Source organism: Thalassophryne amazonica, chromosome 21, assembly GCF_902500255.1.
Source record: "Thalassophryne amazonica chromosome 21, fThaAma1.1, whole genome shotgun sequence".
Classification (NCBI taxonomy): Eukaryota; Metazoa; Chordata; class Actinopteri; order Batrachoidiformes; family Batrachoididae; genus Thalassophryne; species Thalassophryne amazonica.
In genome coordinates, this window is record NC_047123.1 from 24203868 (window position 1) to 24220884 (window position 17017).

At 41.2% G+C, this 17017-nt stretch overlaps 1 protein-coding gene and 1 pseudogene across 1 annotated transcript in view; one reads left to right on the forward strand and one right to left on the reverse strand.

Annotated features, from left to right (window-relative positions):
* The first annotated feature begins 938 nt into the window (after window positions 1-938).
* On the forward strand, window positions 939-11952 carry LOC117503337 (annotated as a pseudogene).
* A 2635-nt stretch (window positions 11953-14587) lies between these two features.
* The window catches only part of snx17 (sorting nexin 17), a 35284-nt gene continuing 32854 nt past the window's right edge, over window positions 14588-17017 (reverse strand). Inside the window, exons 13-15 of the mRNA XM_034162845.1 lie at window positions 15267-15365; window positions 15165-15179; window positions 14588-15077 (exon numbers count right to left, since the gene is read on the reverse strand). Coding sequence (XP_034018736.1) covers window positions 14958-15077; window positions 15165-15179; window positions 15267-15365 — 234 coding nt within the window. The 3' untranslated portion in view covers window positions 14588-14957. The remainder of the gene's footprint in view (window positions 15078-15164; window positions 15180-15266; window positions 15366-17017) is intronic.

Genomic DNA, 17017 nt, shown 5'->3' on the forward strand with positions numbered 1-17017 from the left:
GTAGCGTAGCAATTAGTTTAGTGATAAATTCCGTTTGAAGGTGTGTACTTACAGACGAGGTGACCCGCCAACACCTCATGCGCGTGACCTTGAAGCTTCCCTCTTTCATCTGGTCATTGGGCAGCTTGACGTGGAAGTTGAGCTCGTTGTTGCCGGCGCTGACGATGACTTGGCAGCCCTTTTCGGGGAAGTCCGTGATACACGGGTCAAACTTGATGTAGCCATAATATTTCAGTGTCTGCCCTAGATGGATGAACTTCAAAAATAATAACAATAATACATTTTTTGGTGAATTCTAATGTGGGAAGTCTGAAATATTACACAAACTACTGTAATCAATATTAACGTTAAAAAAAAAACCCAAAGTTAATTGGATTTCATGAACTGACAGCAGAGTCCGAGCAGTCAAGGAGAGTTTTCCAAGCTTACTTCTTTTTTGGAGCCTTTCTCCTGCAGCGACTTGAGCTGCCTCTGCTGGTCTTTGTTGACAAGTATCCATCCTCGCTCAATGTCAGACACCGTCTGGCCACGCAAACACAAGAACTCAGTATTCGTGCAGGAACAAAAATGATTAATGCTTTGTCTCAATATTTTGTCCAAACAGCGCAGCAAAACATTTTTTTTTTTTTTTTTTTTTTTAAATACAGGCTCATGCACACGCTCACAAAAAAATGCATGTTTTGCTTGACTTTTTAAAAATGTCAAAGTAGTCACCTCAACAGTTATCGTTGTCTGATATGAACAAGGCCACAAGACTCAAGTCGTCAAATTAAAAACATGCTAATATTAAAACAGAGGAACCCGATTGATGGATTGATTTGAAATAGCACACTTAAAAAAACAAAAGTTTTAGCAATGCGTTGTGTCATGTTGGGTTGTCAAAGGTTCTTTTAAAAAAAGGCGCCGTTGCTCTTATTTTGAAGGGTTAAGCTGGAAGTGGTGTTTGATGATGGCGGAGCACAGGCGAATCAGAAAATCAATTAAGTTATGAAAAATAGCGTTAATTGCCTTTCTTTGTCGCTCCGGCTCTTGACGAAATGGCGGCTCTCCAGATGCTGTCCATCAGAGTTAAAACGCTTCACGGCTAATGGCCAGTACAGCAGAAACAAGAAGCGCCGCAGTAAACTGGATTATTTACGTGTTTTAGGTAAGTTAGCATGACGGCTAGCTGACGAAGTTGACGTTAGCTTTCGACTGAGAAATGAAGCTTTCAGTTAAATGTGTGAAAAGTAACACTCGGCCTTTAATCGCTATGATACATGCTCATTAAATTATAGTTTTTCCTGAAATTGTACTTGCGATTAATAAGGAATTGGCATGTTAATTTGCAGTACTGAACCATATGGTGGTTTCTGGGCGATTCATGAAAACTGACGGGAAGAGTCCGATTCATTTTATTTTCAGTGAGTGTTGTGATAGTTCAAATAAATATACTGTTTGTGTCGTGTTTGTCAAACGCTGAGAAGAAGCTTTGACGAAAACTGAGGGTTTCTTTTTTTTCGCGACACTCGAAATCGATTCGTGGAGTTTCACGATCCATGACGTCACCGCCGCAAAACGATGCGTGCGTCAATCCGCGGCTTCGCTTAAATGCTCGACACATGGTTCAAAGCTACGGCAGCTCCCGTAACACTGCTGGTTTGCGTGCCACTTGACGATTACTACCACAGACTCCGAAAGGCTAGTTGTGGTGTTCATCAAAAATATTACTGACATTCATTTTGTCGTTGAATTACAAAAAAAAAAAAAAATGCTCTGTTTCACCTGCAGTCATGATTGCTCTCCAAGAGCTAATATGTTAGCTGTTTTGCTAAACAGGCTGTGTTGATCTTTTCTGTTTAGTGTTAACATAAGTAAATACGATGTTTATTCCCATGAGGCTTTGCATAGGACATCTGATCAAAGTACTTCATGTGCTGTCAGTTCTTGTAATTTTGCCTTTGCACACCATAAGAGTTTAAATGAAACTGGAGATGTGCCTATCTTATAGAGTTTCAGCTTTGATTCAAGGGGTTAGAAATATTCACAACTGTAAGTTGTCCCTGTCAAATGAAATTGCTGTCCTTCTGTCCGGCAAAACCTTCCACGTCCTAAAACTCAAGATCCATTAAAGTCTGAGATTTTAAATTCTTGCATGAGGAAGTTTGTTTACCCAAAGACCTGTGTGCTAAGTTTTCATTAACTTCTGATTATTCTCACTCATGTTTTTGGTGTTATATGTAATTACTAGAGAGCTCTATAGAAATTGTCACTCTTTTAATGATAAAACTTGCTGCTTATTATTAAAGGTTTATTTCCTACAGTAGTTTTAGTCTGGGTTAAGGTCTGACAGTCATTATATCAACTTACTTCTTGCCTCGAAGGGCAAACTTGCTTGTAATGTTAACCATTTATGAATTATAGCCACAAAAGTAACCATCTACTGCAGCTAGATGATTAAAAGTAAGCACCTGCAGACATTCCTCAGCACCTGTCGTATATTAGAGAGGGAAGGAAACAACAAACAGTATGGAAAAATGTATAACCATAAGACGTTAAAATTACACGGTCACAAAAATGCTTTATAATAACAGCAGACTCATATCGGTTGGCCAATAGTATCAGCTGGTATGAGACCTTCACAAACATATTAGTGTCTGTTATTTGTGCCGATAACTTATTTTACCAACTAAACAGTGCAAAAAAAACAAAAAAACAAACAAAAAAAAAAAACACTTGTCTGTTTGAAGTGGTGTTGTTGTATATTTTGCCAAGCACAGAGTCTTTCCAACAACATTTACAATGTTGTCAAGCATAGCTGGGACCTCCATCACTCCTTGGTCACATTTAGTTAAGAGACAGAGGCAAAGTAACCAGCTGCCATTTATTTTCATTCAGAGTGGACATTTTACAGCCATGAGACAAGTCACTGCTATGACGCCAGCTAGTCAGGGCCTAAATAGATGTCAATTTTATGCAAATTATGAGGGATGTGATTTTATGCAAATTATGAAGGAGTGAAGGTGGCGCGATGTACGTTGGTGTTTTATGTTTAACAAAAAGCCTCAAATACATTATTATATTTCTTCATATATCTGTATCACCCCCCCCCCCCCCCCCCCCCCCCGCAAAAAAAAAAAAAAAAATCCATACTAGTCTGGCTCTACTATGTAATGTTTGTAAACTTGTGGTGATGGCAAAAATATTTTTCTGTCTAATTCTGTAGAAACACTGAACACTGTCTTTGAAACGGGTGTAAGAATGAGCTGATGGTTTTGGGAGTCTCCAAGAAGACCTTGCCAAAAAGAGAGGCTGACTGGAAGATGCCAAGAAAAAAACAGCAGAATCCACAGCCAGTCAAGTGTAAGTACTCTGGATGATGCTATGGTGTAATTAAACAGGTTTTTTTTTTTCTTTTTTTCCTGCCACATGTTTTAAATGTAGGATTATTCTGTCTGTCATTGCATAAAATCTTGTTAATGTGACTACAGATAGAGGAGATATAGCTTTTATACGGATAGGAAGTGGTCGGTAGTTTTGTATGATTACATTTGGACCTTGGCCATTAAAATTACATGAAATTAGGACATTGAGATGTGGATTTTTTTTTTTTATGATCTTTTTGTTTTTACATTAACTCTCTAATGTCCTTGATTCAAGACAAAGTAGTTGCTTATGCATATCTTAAAAAAAAAGAAAAAGAGATCAACATCAATCCAGAACTAAACCTATCGCCTAATGTGGTGAACACATTTTGGAATATTTTCACAATGGCAATCCTCTTGGTGGCCTTTTACATTTATTTCATCTCTACATTGATAAATGTGGTAAACCAGTTTCTGTTCAGATGAGCCTTGGCAGCATTGAGGCCCCTCTGGGCGTGTGCTTGTTACATATGGTTGTGTGTGCAGATGGCTGTCCGTGGAGATAAATATATAACAGGATAGTATTTCTATCACCGGAGCCCAGCATTTCAGAGTGCACCTGTCATCACTGCCTTTGATTGTTTTTTGTTGTTGTTTGTTTGTTTAGGGCTGACTATTAATCACATTATTGCAATAGTCATTAATGAAACAAACCATTGTGAGAGCCATGATGAACGGCTTTTAAAATGAAGTTAAACAAGCTAGATGTTAACCTGCTGAGAGCAGAGCACAGACCTGAGTGTTACTGAGAGTTTAGCAGCTAGCAGAGGCTGCTTTTCCCTTGTGTTTGGGTGCTTTCTAGTAACAAGTTAAACTGTCAGTGAGATTTCTTTCAGTTCTGACAGAGGTGAAGCATCACAGCTGCAGCTGATTACCTTTTTTGATATCCCCCCCCCCCCCCCCCCCCATGCGTGTATGTAATGCCTGGTTCACACGGCAAGATAATTAGGCCGATTTCGGACCCGATCTTCCGCTTCCGACAATCTTAAGGACGCCCCGACTATTGTGATGCGGATTGGCTATAGGCCTAGTTCAAAAATAATGAAGCCAAAGTGTGACATAACCATCAAAATTTAAAACTGGTCTTTTTTGTGAAATGTTATCATTTTAGGTCTGGTTATATACCAGAGTTTCAATATTTCTATTGGTCTCGGTTCAGTCATTGCTAGAAATTATCAGTGCATATATACTATAATGTGCTAGAGCGTAACGCTTGCGACAACAGTTGGAGGTATCTTCTTTAGTCTGCAGAAGCCTGAAACAAAAATTCTGTCCATTAGTTCCTGGTATTATTGAACAAGTAATATAATTATTCTATTGAAGCAGAGTAGGAGATATAGCTAAGGTTAAAATAATCAATAAATCAACACAAATATATCAAGGACTTATTCTCAACGTTGCACTTTTTGCATGTTGCAGTTTTACCTTGTTTTAGAAACATGTTTTTTCTAGGAAATGACATTTCTACCTTTACAAAAAATGTATTACTGTGTGTTAGTATGAAGCACAAACAAACTGACAATACAAGGTTATGTCTTAAACATTCAACTTTAAATGATATGCTAAATATCAATGTCCCACAAAATTGATGGGAAAAAAAAGTGCTACTTTTGGGGGTAAATTTCATGCATAGCTCTGGAACCGTGCGGAATTTTTCCATGAAATTTTCAGTACCTGTCAGAGAGACTATAGGCAACTCACAGATAAATCTTGATGGTGCCAATAAAATAATGGCTTGTTTATGACAAATGCAATGCAAATCACAGTTGGGCTTCATTATTTCTGAACTAGGCCTATATACACCAGGGGTGAATGCATATTGTGAGATATGGATGCGTAATTAGCACCACCTGTAGATATTACTCATCCTTATCACGCAATAGCACCACCCGAGGCAGCCATATTGCATTTTGGGATGGTGTGGGGAGTTTATGGCGGTAAAAAAACTTCAAAATCTTGCTAGTTTGGATCAAATATTTAGCTGTGAAATCTGACATTATCAGAAGGCTTTTCGAATTTGACTCCTAAAGAGCAGAGGAAGCCATATTGCATTAATATTATACATGAAATTGTGTAGACGAGGGTGGTACAAATAGGAGTGTACTAAATCTTAATTTACACCTCAGTGGTGTACATAGCTTTTGCCATCATGAGGACTCTCAAGAGATCTTATCAGATATTCCTGCCATATGTGGTACGTTAAGATCACTCTAATCTGCTCGGGAAGGACGTCCAGGAGCGCTCAGACCGCAAATTGAGGATATTCCGCATGTTGGATTGTCTCGGCCTGATATCACAGCGTGTGTGTGGTGTCCCCCGACCACAAATGTGAAAGCGAGGTGACTGAAGCACAGAGCGGAATCCAAAATTAAAATGGCAGTCATGTCTCCACTCCTTTAAAGAACGCCTTTCTGTTTCTTTTTGGATCTTTTTTTTCCCTCTGGTTTAAATAGTCCACAAACTATCTCTGTTTGTTTACTCTAAAGCCCATTTAATCACAAGAGATTTTGCGAGATTTCCTGTCTGACCTGGGGAATGTTTGTGTGTGAAATCTTTTTTTTTTTTTTTTAGCTCTGTGTGGTCTCTCATGTATTGGAAATCTAATGCCGATTTTAAATTCTTGCCGGGTGAACCAGGCTTAAGTTATAAAAGAAAATGTCCGGGACAGCAGCAGTAAGTGTTTACTTGTCAACAGGAATAATCCGCTCTAACCACTGTTTGTCTGTGGTGAGAACCAGACAGCTCGGAGGTACACGGTGCTTGTTTAAACACTTGTCAGTCAGCAAAACATTACAATGTTTGACTGCTGCAGGCTCCATCAAAAATGTTGCTAACATATACGACGCCCTTCATGTCCTCACGTTAGTTCTGGATTGGACCCGTAACAGCTGAGACGGAATCAACCCGACTTTGACAAAATTTAAATGTTCTACACTCCACATAGTGTACTTCATCTGCATGACTCACACAGACGCACACCAGTTTGTTCCACTGATTTGACCTATTTTGCAAGATGTTACAAAGAGGAATTAATTTATAACCTCACAAAGCGACGACTGGAGCCTGGGCTTCCAGTTTTAATATAACACTGTGCAGAATGCTAAAGCTCTCTTTCAGTGTCATTATCGTCTGTACATAACGCTAGAAAAGTGACTCTCGCACCATCACCTAGCAGTCTGCCGCTGCAGACGATAGAGCATTGTCATAACGACAGACGTGACGGACAACATGCTGTGGCAAACTACCAGTAGTATTTACATTCAAAGGTACTTTGAGCTTGTGGATTCTGCCCATTATCATATTCCGTTCTAATGGTCTGAACTTATTTGTTGTTTTCTATTGCTCCATATTGGTGCAACCATTGTTTTATTGTAAGATAAGTGGGGCTTCTGTAACCCACCACAAGAGGGCAGCATTACGCTAAAATAGCTGAGGATTTGTGGAACAGTGGAAAAAGAAGTTGGATTATTTGTCCCCCCCCCCCAGTTGATGCACGTGTGTAATCACAGCGATTCCACCTTGAGCCGTAGAGAGACTCTGCACTCCGCCGCCTGGCTGCTCGTTTTCAGTCTCATTCTTTCAGTCACTCTTCAGCGTTTGACAGTTTGGAATGTAAAATCTGGTTTCTTGAGCCTCGTCATCGCACCAGCATTCTGCTGACTCGTCATACTCCGCCATGTCCTTAAATTTGTCTGCTTGTAACTTTTTGAAGAATGTAGCAATGCGACTGGTTTCAGTTTTCTGTCCGCCCGAGAGGAACAATTTAAATATTGCGTCAAGAAGGAAGGAAAAAAAAAAACTGTCTGGGACACACTGCGATGTTTGTTGTTCTTTCTGCCTCAGGTCTTTTTCAGCAGCTCGATTCAGATGAAGTAGAACTTGTTTTTCTAATCATGGAATGTTTCTGTTGGCTCTCTTTGGCTTGTAGTGGATTCTGAAGATGGTTTAGCCTTTGAAGCTCCAGGAAACCTCACCTTAGACACAGACTTCTTTCTCGGACAAGAGCTTGAGTTTGGTGATCCTGATATGACAAGCTTCTAGTCCTGAAAAGTTCTCAGGTTTGTAATCAAATGTTGAATTTGTGTGTAAAGGCAGAGTACATCCTGTTTTTCCCTCTCTGTGTGTGTCTTTGTCTCTTAATTACTGGTATTTATTTATTTATTTTTTTTGTCGTGTGTTTGTGTGTTTTGTCGGTCTTAAGTGAGTATTTCCATTTTTATTTATTTAAAATTGAGCTTAAATAGCATCAGAATATTTAGTGTGTGCATGCAGGGGTTTGCCATTGTGAGCTTTTGGCCATTTTATTTTTTGAAAAGGATTGCAGGTTTTGGTTACACACTGAAGGGAGTGACTGCTGACACCTCCTGGTCATTATCATAAAGTACAGTTTAACCCACAGTGTTTGGTTTTACAGGATGATGTTCATGAAAGGACAACAGGTTCATTCTGCTTCACGTAAGCAGTTGGTGTTTTTTTTTTTTTTTGGGCTTCTCATTGCCATAAAATGTTGGGATAAAATAAATGCAGTGGCAGACTAGTGCACTTGTTTCTCAGATATCCTGTGTGACGGCTGGAGAAATGAAATTTCAGTTGCAGCTCATATTTCCCATCATGACTCTGTCACAGAGAGTGAGGTGGAAAAAAAGCCCTGAAAAGTAGAAAATGGAGCAGAGACACCATTACTGTATAAGGGGTCATAAAAATAGGACCATTACCATCAAGGACGCCATTATAAGAAGGCATTTATTCATCATCATCATCATCATCATGCTGCCTGCTCTCCCACTACCTCCTGCCATTACCAATTTCCCCCTCATCATCATCATCATCTAGCGTCATCATCGTTATCATCAGCCGCAGGCCTCACCATTACAGTCATCATTAGGCTCTGTATCATCCGAGGGGCTGCGGGGGGGGGGGGGGGAGGTGCAGGATAAAAGACCAGTCTTGGTTCTTACCTTCCTCACATCCTCAGTCAGCATCTGAATGGAGCCGCTTCTCTTTGTGCCGTGTGGATCTCTTTCTGAAAAAGCACATGTTCCAGACGGCGGCATCATCACCGACTGAAGTGGAGGAGTTTTCGTTTTTGCGGCTTTCTTCTTTACCTTTGTGTTTTTTTTTTTTTTTGTTTGTTTGTTTTTTAAACCGTCAGGTGACCGCTAATTGATGTTGACTTTGCTGGTAGCTCTGTGAGCACTCTGGGTTTTTATTTTTTTTTCATTTGACAAGTGGAAGAGCAAAGGATGTCGTTTTGGTGGTGAACTGCAGATGAGAGTGGACTGACAGGTTTTTTTGGCGGGGGTTTGTCTGCACCTATTCGTTCCTTTGTAGATGTAACGTTGGTAACTGTTTTACTCCACAATGAAGGCTTTATGCCAAAATGCATGTTGTTCTGGTTTAAAAATAATTAGCATATTTCATTTAGTCACTTAACAGCTGTGACCATAAACAATATTATTGAGATATGAAGCTTGTGTGTGTTTTTATGACTTGTAAGTTTTGTTTCATAGCAGAAATGTGCTGATTTCATTTATTCTATCGATGGGAAACTGTTTCTTGTTTCTTCCTCTGCAGAAGTAGCTGCTGAGATTGGTTTCTCGGTGTATCCTCTGGGTGATGACGAGAGTCCGCCCTACAGCCAGCTCAGCATGGAAAGCGACATGGACAACTCGCACAGTGTAAACGACGGTGGACAGAAAGACGGCAGCCAGGGGGTCCAGCCCGAGCCCACTTTTCCTCCCTACCTGTCCTGCAGAGGCTGCGGTCAGCTCCGGGACGACCCTCTCAGGCCTGGCGTGGACCTGGTCGGTCCGTACTGCCTCAGGTGCTGCAAAGCCTCCAGGGAAGCCAAAGCACAGACTTCTGTTCCCCATTTGGAAGCATGAGTGGGATTCGTTCCAGTTCCCATTCGCAGCTCGAAAGCGAAGGTGCGACAAACGGGATGGGTGAGCAAGGGCTGACGGCAGAGGACAAGACGCCCAAACTGCACTCGTGTCACCTCTGTGGCTTCTCCTCACGCTACGCCAACCACGTGAAACGTCACATGAAGGTGCACAACGGGGAGAAGCCGTTTAACTGCCTGCTGTGCACGTACGCCTCGGCCCAGCTGGTGAACCTGCAGAGACACCAGCGCATCCACACGGGGGAGAAACCGTACAAATGCGACAGCTGCACATTCGCCTGCAGTTCACTCGGGAACCTCAAGAGGCACCAGCGAATGCACGTGCCCCCCACAGGGGTGGGACAGGACGCCCCGCGGCCTGCCAGTGGACAAACCAGCCAGAAGACGCAGAGCGAGGAGAAAGGCGGTGCGTCAGCCAAGGGTGTGTATGGTTGAATTTGTCCAGTGGAATGATTCATTGATTAATTGCAATAATGAGTAACACTTATCTGAGCGTGCACATTGATATTCACTGATACTGTGTGAAAATGCTGCAAGGTTGTGCAAAAACAGTCACCATCTGCAGAAATGTTTCTATGGTAACTGCTTAACAATACGCTTAGTGTGCTTTAAAAAAATGCTATTTAAAATGTTGAGATACACAATCTGTATGTAGGAAACACAGTGGACTTTAGAATGGACATTTTCTGCTGTTTTTAAAAACAAGTTGACAATATTTGTAATTTGCACACATCCTGGGTGTGACCTAAACTCCAGCCAGGACTGCAGGTGGTCCTACACAAAGCCTTTTTGGGGGACTTTAGTCTCTTCAAATCTTTGCACTGGAAAAAAAGAGTCCCCAACCTGGAACATTCTTTCTCTGAGCAAGGATGCACCTACTTGTGGTCTGGACACTCAGAGTTGGAGGTCCCTGGTTATGCAAATACCTTTGCAGAAGAACAACAGTCCCAAGTCTTGAGGGTCTGGTGCTTCCTGTCTTCCTGTGTAGTTAGATGTGGATGCTAACAAGTGGTGTAAAGCAAGTTGATGTTTTTGGTTTGAGGTCTTTTTGGGTGCTGTTGGAATGACTTTGTGTCAAATGAACAGATATTTTAGGAGACTCGAGAGGTGAACTACTTGCATTGTGAGGGAACATCAGTTAGAACCATGTGAAGTGTTATTCTGGGTGTGATCAATCACACAAACGTGTGGTGTTGAGATGCTAACCTTTCACCTGCTTGCGACAGATGGTAGTTCTGGGAGTTGGAGATGGACAAACTGTCCCTCCAGGTTGCTCCCAGACACGATTAACACTAATTTTGTAAACTGTCTTCTGTAAATTGTGCTGAGCCTTTTGATCAGCTACAATCATGAAAGATTTATAACTTTGCCACCTTTTTGATGTTTCAGATGTTTCAAGGCCGACGTCAAACTTGGGTTTGGGAGCTCAGAACAGTGACTACCTAACGGCGTTTGATGGGTTAAAGGGGGACACGCCGCTGCCCATACCAGCCTCCAACCACCAGTCTCCACCTCTGCTGGAAACCACAGGCAGCAGTAACAGTGTGCCGAGTAGAGGGGGCATGGCAGACGGCACCCTCCCCCCTTCTCTCTTCCCTTTCACTTGCCGTTGTGTGGCATTGTCCTCGAAGACGAGGACGGTTCCTCAGCCCAAATATGTGCCAAGTGTACTCTCGAAATGCTGACTAAAGACTCCTCGTCATCGCCAACAGCCCGGGTGAACGCAGCGACAAGGTGTACACCTGCGCCGCTTGCCCCTTCCTCACACACTACCCCAACCACTTGGCGCGCCACATGAAAACACACAGCGGAGAGAAACCATACAAGTGCCCACAGTGCGACTACGCCTCGGCACATTTCGACAACCTCAAACGCCACCACCGGGTGCACACGGGCGAGAAACCTTACAAGTGCCATTTGTGCGACTATGCTTGCGGGAACCTGGCCAACTTGAAGCGCCACCAGCGGGTGCACTCGGGCGCCAAACCCTTCCAGTGTGCCATTTGCAGTTACAGCTGCAACCAGAGCATGAACCTGAAGCGGCACATGCTTCGACACACGGGGGAGAAGCCGTACAAGTGTCAGGAGTGCGGCTACACTACGGGCCACTGGGACAACTACAAGCGACACCAGAAGAAGCACGGCCTGGCCACAGACGGCTGGGTCAAAGTTCCGACGACTGGAAATGACGAGGACAGCGCGGAGAAGAGGATGAGAGCGGGAAAAGATGCCGGCGTCGACATGCAGTATGTGTCGAGAGAGGGAGGGCAAGTACGCCCCTGTTACAAACATGAGATTGTATAAAATGTGACTCAGTAAAACTAAGCTACCAGCAAACAGAGCCTTTACGTTGTTGAAGGTATGTCAATTCGTTAGTGTTTTGTCTTCATAGGCTGCTACTTTGTCCATAGAATCCTGCACAAATATGAAAGATTGTTATAACGCCTTTGGATCATGTTCATGTTTGTCTTCGACTGTTGTGGGAAAACAGATTATTACCGTCTCATTGTGTTCAATCACATCAAGCCAATTCAGTTTGTAACACTAGATTCCAAATATCAAAGCAGTTCCAGTCTGTTTGGGTTAGCTCTAGGTTTTTTTTTTTTTTTACATTAAATCCATGATTTGCCGTGGAGGTTACACACTGCCTACTTGAAAACTTAATTTCTGTGTTTATTCCACTGTCTGCAGCAGGAATATATCCACACACACACGTGCAAATCCACACTGCGTTTCTGTGACTCGGCACAATGAAGTCCTGCACAAGTGCACTGTGTCTGTTTTAGAAAGATCAAAAGTGCATAACTGGGAACAAAGGAAAATCTGTCATAATCAAAGTTTGGAACTTCTTGATTATGACTTTCTTTATGGCTAAATATTTGTGAACTTAAACTCTTGCACAAACAAAAAAAAAAAATAAAGTTGAAGGCCATGAGATATCTGGTGGTGGGAAAAATAGCGATGCAATGAGCGTCCTAGTTTGCATGAAAGACCAGATTTTACGTCGGCCTAATATGACACGGTGCAGTCTGGCGCTAAACTAATCCCTTCCGTTTAATAATGTATGTACTACTAGTATGGTGCTGTTTAATAGTACTAAGCTGATTTTAATCATTTGACAAGTTGTTGATGAGCTTGAACATGCAAGTCTCCATCTTGAATGGTATCATTAAAAATAAGACCTCAGGATCACAAAATGCCAGAAAGACCAGTTTTATGTCTGGAGCCAGTCGTCAAACTGAAACTTTTTTTTTGTAGTTTTTTTTTTTTTTTAAAGGTCTGTAATATCATTTGATTGTAACATTCAGGAAAAAGCACAACCACGCACAGCTGCAGAAAATGTCACATTTGGAAGATGTGTGTGAACAAAGCGCTTTCAGACACTCATTTGTGACGTTATACATGAATGTGTTTCATAATTGTATTTGCTCCACAGAACTGTCGCCATTCACGTTGATTTATTCTCTTCCTCTGAGTTCCTATTGACTGTGAAATCGGTCCGTTCTTTTGTACTTGAGGGAGGGAGGAAAATACTTGGTAGTCAGCATGTATGTAATACTTGTTTTATGTTGTAACTGTAATACACTGCTAGAAGTGCATACTTTAATATATGTAACATTTTCAATTCTGAATGTGTGAAGTGGCATTTAGCTAGCAGTGTGGGAAACATGATCATTTTAAGTAATTTCTTTGTGAATTACTGATATGCAAGTGAGATTTTTCAGGTCACCAACAATGGAGTGACGGAACAGAGCAGTGAATCCACGGATCAGCGGACGTCTCCATTTTTGTCTTTATGCAGTGTCTCACATAAATGCCTTAAGTGAGGAATTTGAAATACTACATGCATAAAGTTGATTTCATTGAATGTCACCAACAGACCACTTCTCATTTTTTTTCTGTCATCTTTTTACACACATATTACTAATACAGGATTTCATACTGCGGACAGGAACCTGTGGTTTAACAGGCGCTACAAACGCCCCAGGCTGTCAGATAACAGACACATTAACTGACAACAGTGGCTAACATCAGTTATTTGATATGACAAATGCACCAGACAGCCATCACTGACCCAAGCACTAAAAAAAAAAATAAACACGGAATGAATAAAGTCTATACAATCATCTTAAATCGAATGCTAATTTATTTCTAAAAACGCACTTAAAAGTGTAATTTGGCACCTACACTAACGTTCAGGGCCATGCGGTGGCCATGTTCTTGGGTTCTGACAGCAACATAAGTCGAGACACTTTTTTTTTTTATATCAGTCTACTGTTGAAAGCGTATGCGCTGAATGAAACATTTCTATGGAGAACTTTTGTTGACAGTTCTGGCTTCCGGCAAATGTAAAACTGGATCAGTTTGGCAGGGATTCATGTTGAGAAACTTTAAAAACACTATATAGCGCAGAAATAAGGAAATGTCATTTTACAACCAGCGTGTTGTTCTTTGTCTGCTCTCCTTAATACATTAAGCAATCCTGAGATGATTTACATGCGTACTTAAAAAAAAAAAAAAAGCTCAAGCGCCACTCGCCAACAACAAAATTATGAAAAAATTTGTAAACAGAATTCTAAGGAAGAAAAAAAAAGTACCCTAAACACGATGTAAACAATAACTGTTAGTCCCATTGAACAATTTGTTCTATAAATCTTAGTTTACATTTGATATGATTAAGCTATGAATGAAATGTTCAGAATACTGCGTTGCTGTAGATTAATATACAAAGTGACGTGATAATTTGTTGTGCAAAATGCTTTAGTAAACTATAATTTGGTATTTATGAGAAACCTTAAAAAGAAGTCATGGATTTACAGAGCCCCGGTGCTCTAGCTTCGACTCAACATTCATCTCCACATGTAATACGGTGCAAAACTGCGGCTTCGGCAAGTGCAAGAGGCCCAGTCGCGTCAGCCCTGCCTACGTCGCACTGGCTGACGCTAATGTGAAGTTTCAAGCAAACCTCATCTGTCGCGTTTTTACAACCTGCGAGGCAAAAAAAAACTTAAGGCATCGCACAGTGAAGGCAGTATGAGTGATGCGAAAAATGCCATCGCTAACGCCTCGTGGAGTTTTCTTCAGACTTGGCACATGAGCAGCGTAAAAAAAAATAAAAAAAAAATAAATGAAAGCGACGTTTTGGTGTTAAGCCGAACATTTAACATCTGTACGCTGAAGCTTTACGGTAGTAATTTCAGATTATTTCAAAAACATTGCTGGACTCTTGCTGTGCGATCACTAGTGCCAGGTCGTACATTTTGCTCTCCAGTCGGAAAACACGCAGCCAGTCAGTTTTTTTTTCGTGCTCAAAGTTAAGAATATATTAATTTCCTTTGTACCTCCAAGAAAATTTTAACTGCATTAGATGAAAACAGCAACGCAAATACAAAAGTAGATAGAATTTGTTGCCCGGTTTACACCTGCAGCTTTTGGTGCTATTTGTAACGCCATGAGTTCAGCAAGATGTCAGTGAATCAGCTGAGATGAGCTTTTAGAGTGTGATGAAAATTAAACGAGCATAAGGCAGCAATTTCTCCAGGAAGAAGCTACAATCTTGCAAAAAAGAAAAAGAAAAAAGACACCTGTGCTCTGCTCGGCTCAGCTTATAATGTCTGACGTCCTGTTTGGTGACTCTGGAACAGGGGACTTCAGAGGTCATCGTCCCCGATAACCTCAAAAGCATAGTTGCCGTGGAATTCGTTGCCGCTGATGTCATTTGCCGAGTTTGAGGCGGTGATCCCTCGGAGAGACACGGAGCTCAGCTTGGTCTGAACGGAATAATCAAAAGTCCGATTAGCAGAAGCGGTAGCGTGCACCTCTCGCAGTGGAATTAAGTGAAGAAAAACGATACTCACTGAAAGTTTGACATTTGTTCACAGGTTTGTGTCTGGGGATCCTGCAGCCAGATTAACATACATTGTAGTACGCTCCCAAAAAACAGTTCAAAACCAAAATTATGTTTCAACTATGCTATATCTCACCAGTAGAGGGGGAGATTTCACAGTTTGCTGACCGTCTGGCCTGTGGAGGGAACCGTTGTGTCGTTTCTTCAGCAACTACACAATGACATAAGAAATGGAGAGTATGACTAATAATATGACAGCAAAATCCACAAAGTTCTGAGTCGGGCTGATTTCAGTGCAGCGGCCAACGACAAAAATACAACCCCTGGAAATAATTATGGAATCACCGGCCTCGGAGGATGTTCATTCAGTTGTTTAATGTTGTAGAAAAAAAAGCAGATCACAGACATGACACAAAACTAGTCATTTCAAATGGCAACTTTCTGGCTTTAAGAAACACTATAAGAAATCAGGAAAAATAATTGTGGCAGTCAGTAACGGTTACTTTTTTTAGACCAAGCAGAGGGAAAAAAAATATGGACTCAATTCTGAGGAATAAATTATGGAATCACCCTGTAAATTTTCATCCCCAAAACTAACACCTGCATCAAATCAGATCTGCTCGTTAGTCTGCATCTAAAAAGGAGCGATCACACCTTGGAGAGCTGTTGCACCAAGTGGACTGACATGAATCATGGCTCCAACACGAGAGATGTCTATTGAAACAAAGGAGAGGATTATCAAACTCTTAAAAGAGAGTAATCATCACGCAATGTTGCAAAACATGTTGGTTGTTCACAGTCAGCTGTGTCTAAACTCTGGACCAAATACAAACCACATGGGAAGGTTGTTAAAGGCAAACATACAGAAAACTTAAAGCAATATGTCTCAAAAATCGAAAATGCACAACAAAACAAATGAGGAACGAATGGGAGGAAACTGGAGTCAACGTCTGTGACCGAACTGTAAGAAACCGCTTAAAGGAAATGGGATTTACATACAGAAAAGCTAAACAAAAGCCATCATTAAAACCTAAACAGAAAAAAACAAGGTTACAATGGGCTGAGGAAAAGCAGTCTTGGACTGTGGATGACTGGATGAAAGTCATATTCAGTGATGAATCTCGAATCTGCATTGGGCAAGGTGATGATGCTGGAACTTTTGTTTGGTGCTGTTCCAATGAGATTTATAAAGATGACTGCCTGAAGAGAACATGTAAATTTCCACAGTCATTGATGATATGGGGCTGCATGTCAGGTAAAGGCACTGGGGAGATGGCTGTCATTACATCATCAATAAATGCACAAGTTTACGTTGATATTTTGGACACTTTTCTTATCCCATCAATTGAAAGGATGTTTGGGGATGATGAAATCATTTTCAAGATGATAATGCTCTTGCCATAGAGCAAAAACTGTGAAAACATTCCTTGCAAAAAGACACATAGGGTCAATGTCATGGCCTGCAAATAGTCCGGATCTTAATCCAATTGAAAATCTTTGGTGGAAGTTGAAGAAAATGGTCCATGACAATGCTCCAACCTGCAAAGCTGATCTGGCAACAGCAATCAGAGAAAGTTGGAGCCAGATTGATGAAGAGTGCTGTTTGTCACTCATTACGTCCATGCCTCAGAGACTGCAAGCTGTTATAAAAGCCAGAGGTGGTGCAACAAAATACTAGTGATGTGTTGGAGCGTTCTTTTGTTTTTCATGATTCCATAATTTTTTCCTCAGAATTGAGTGAGTCCATATTTTTTTTCCCTCTGCTTGGTCTAAAAAGTAACCGTTACTGACTGCCACAATTTTTTTTTCCTGATTTCTTATAGTGTTTCTTAAAGCCAGAAAGTTGCCATCTGAAATCAAATC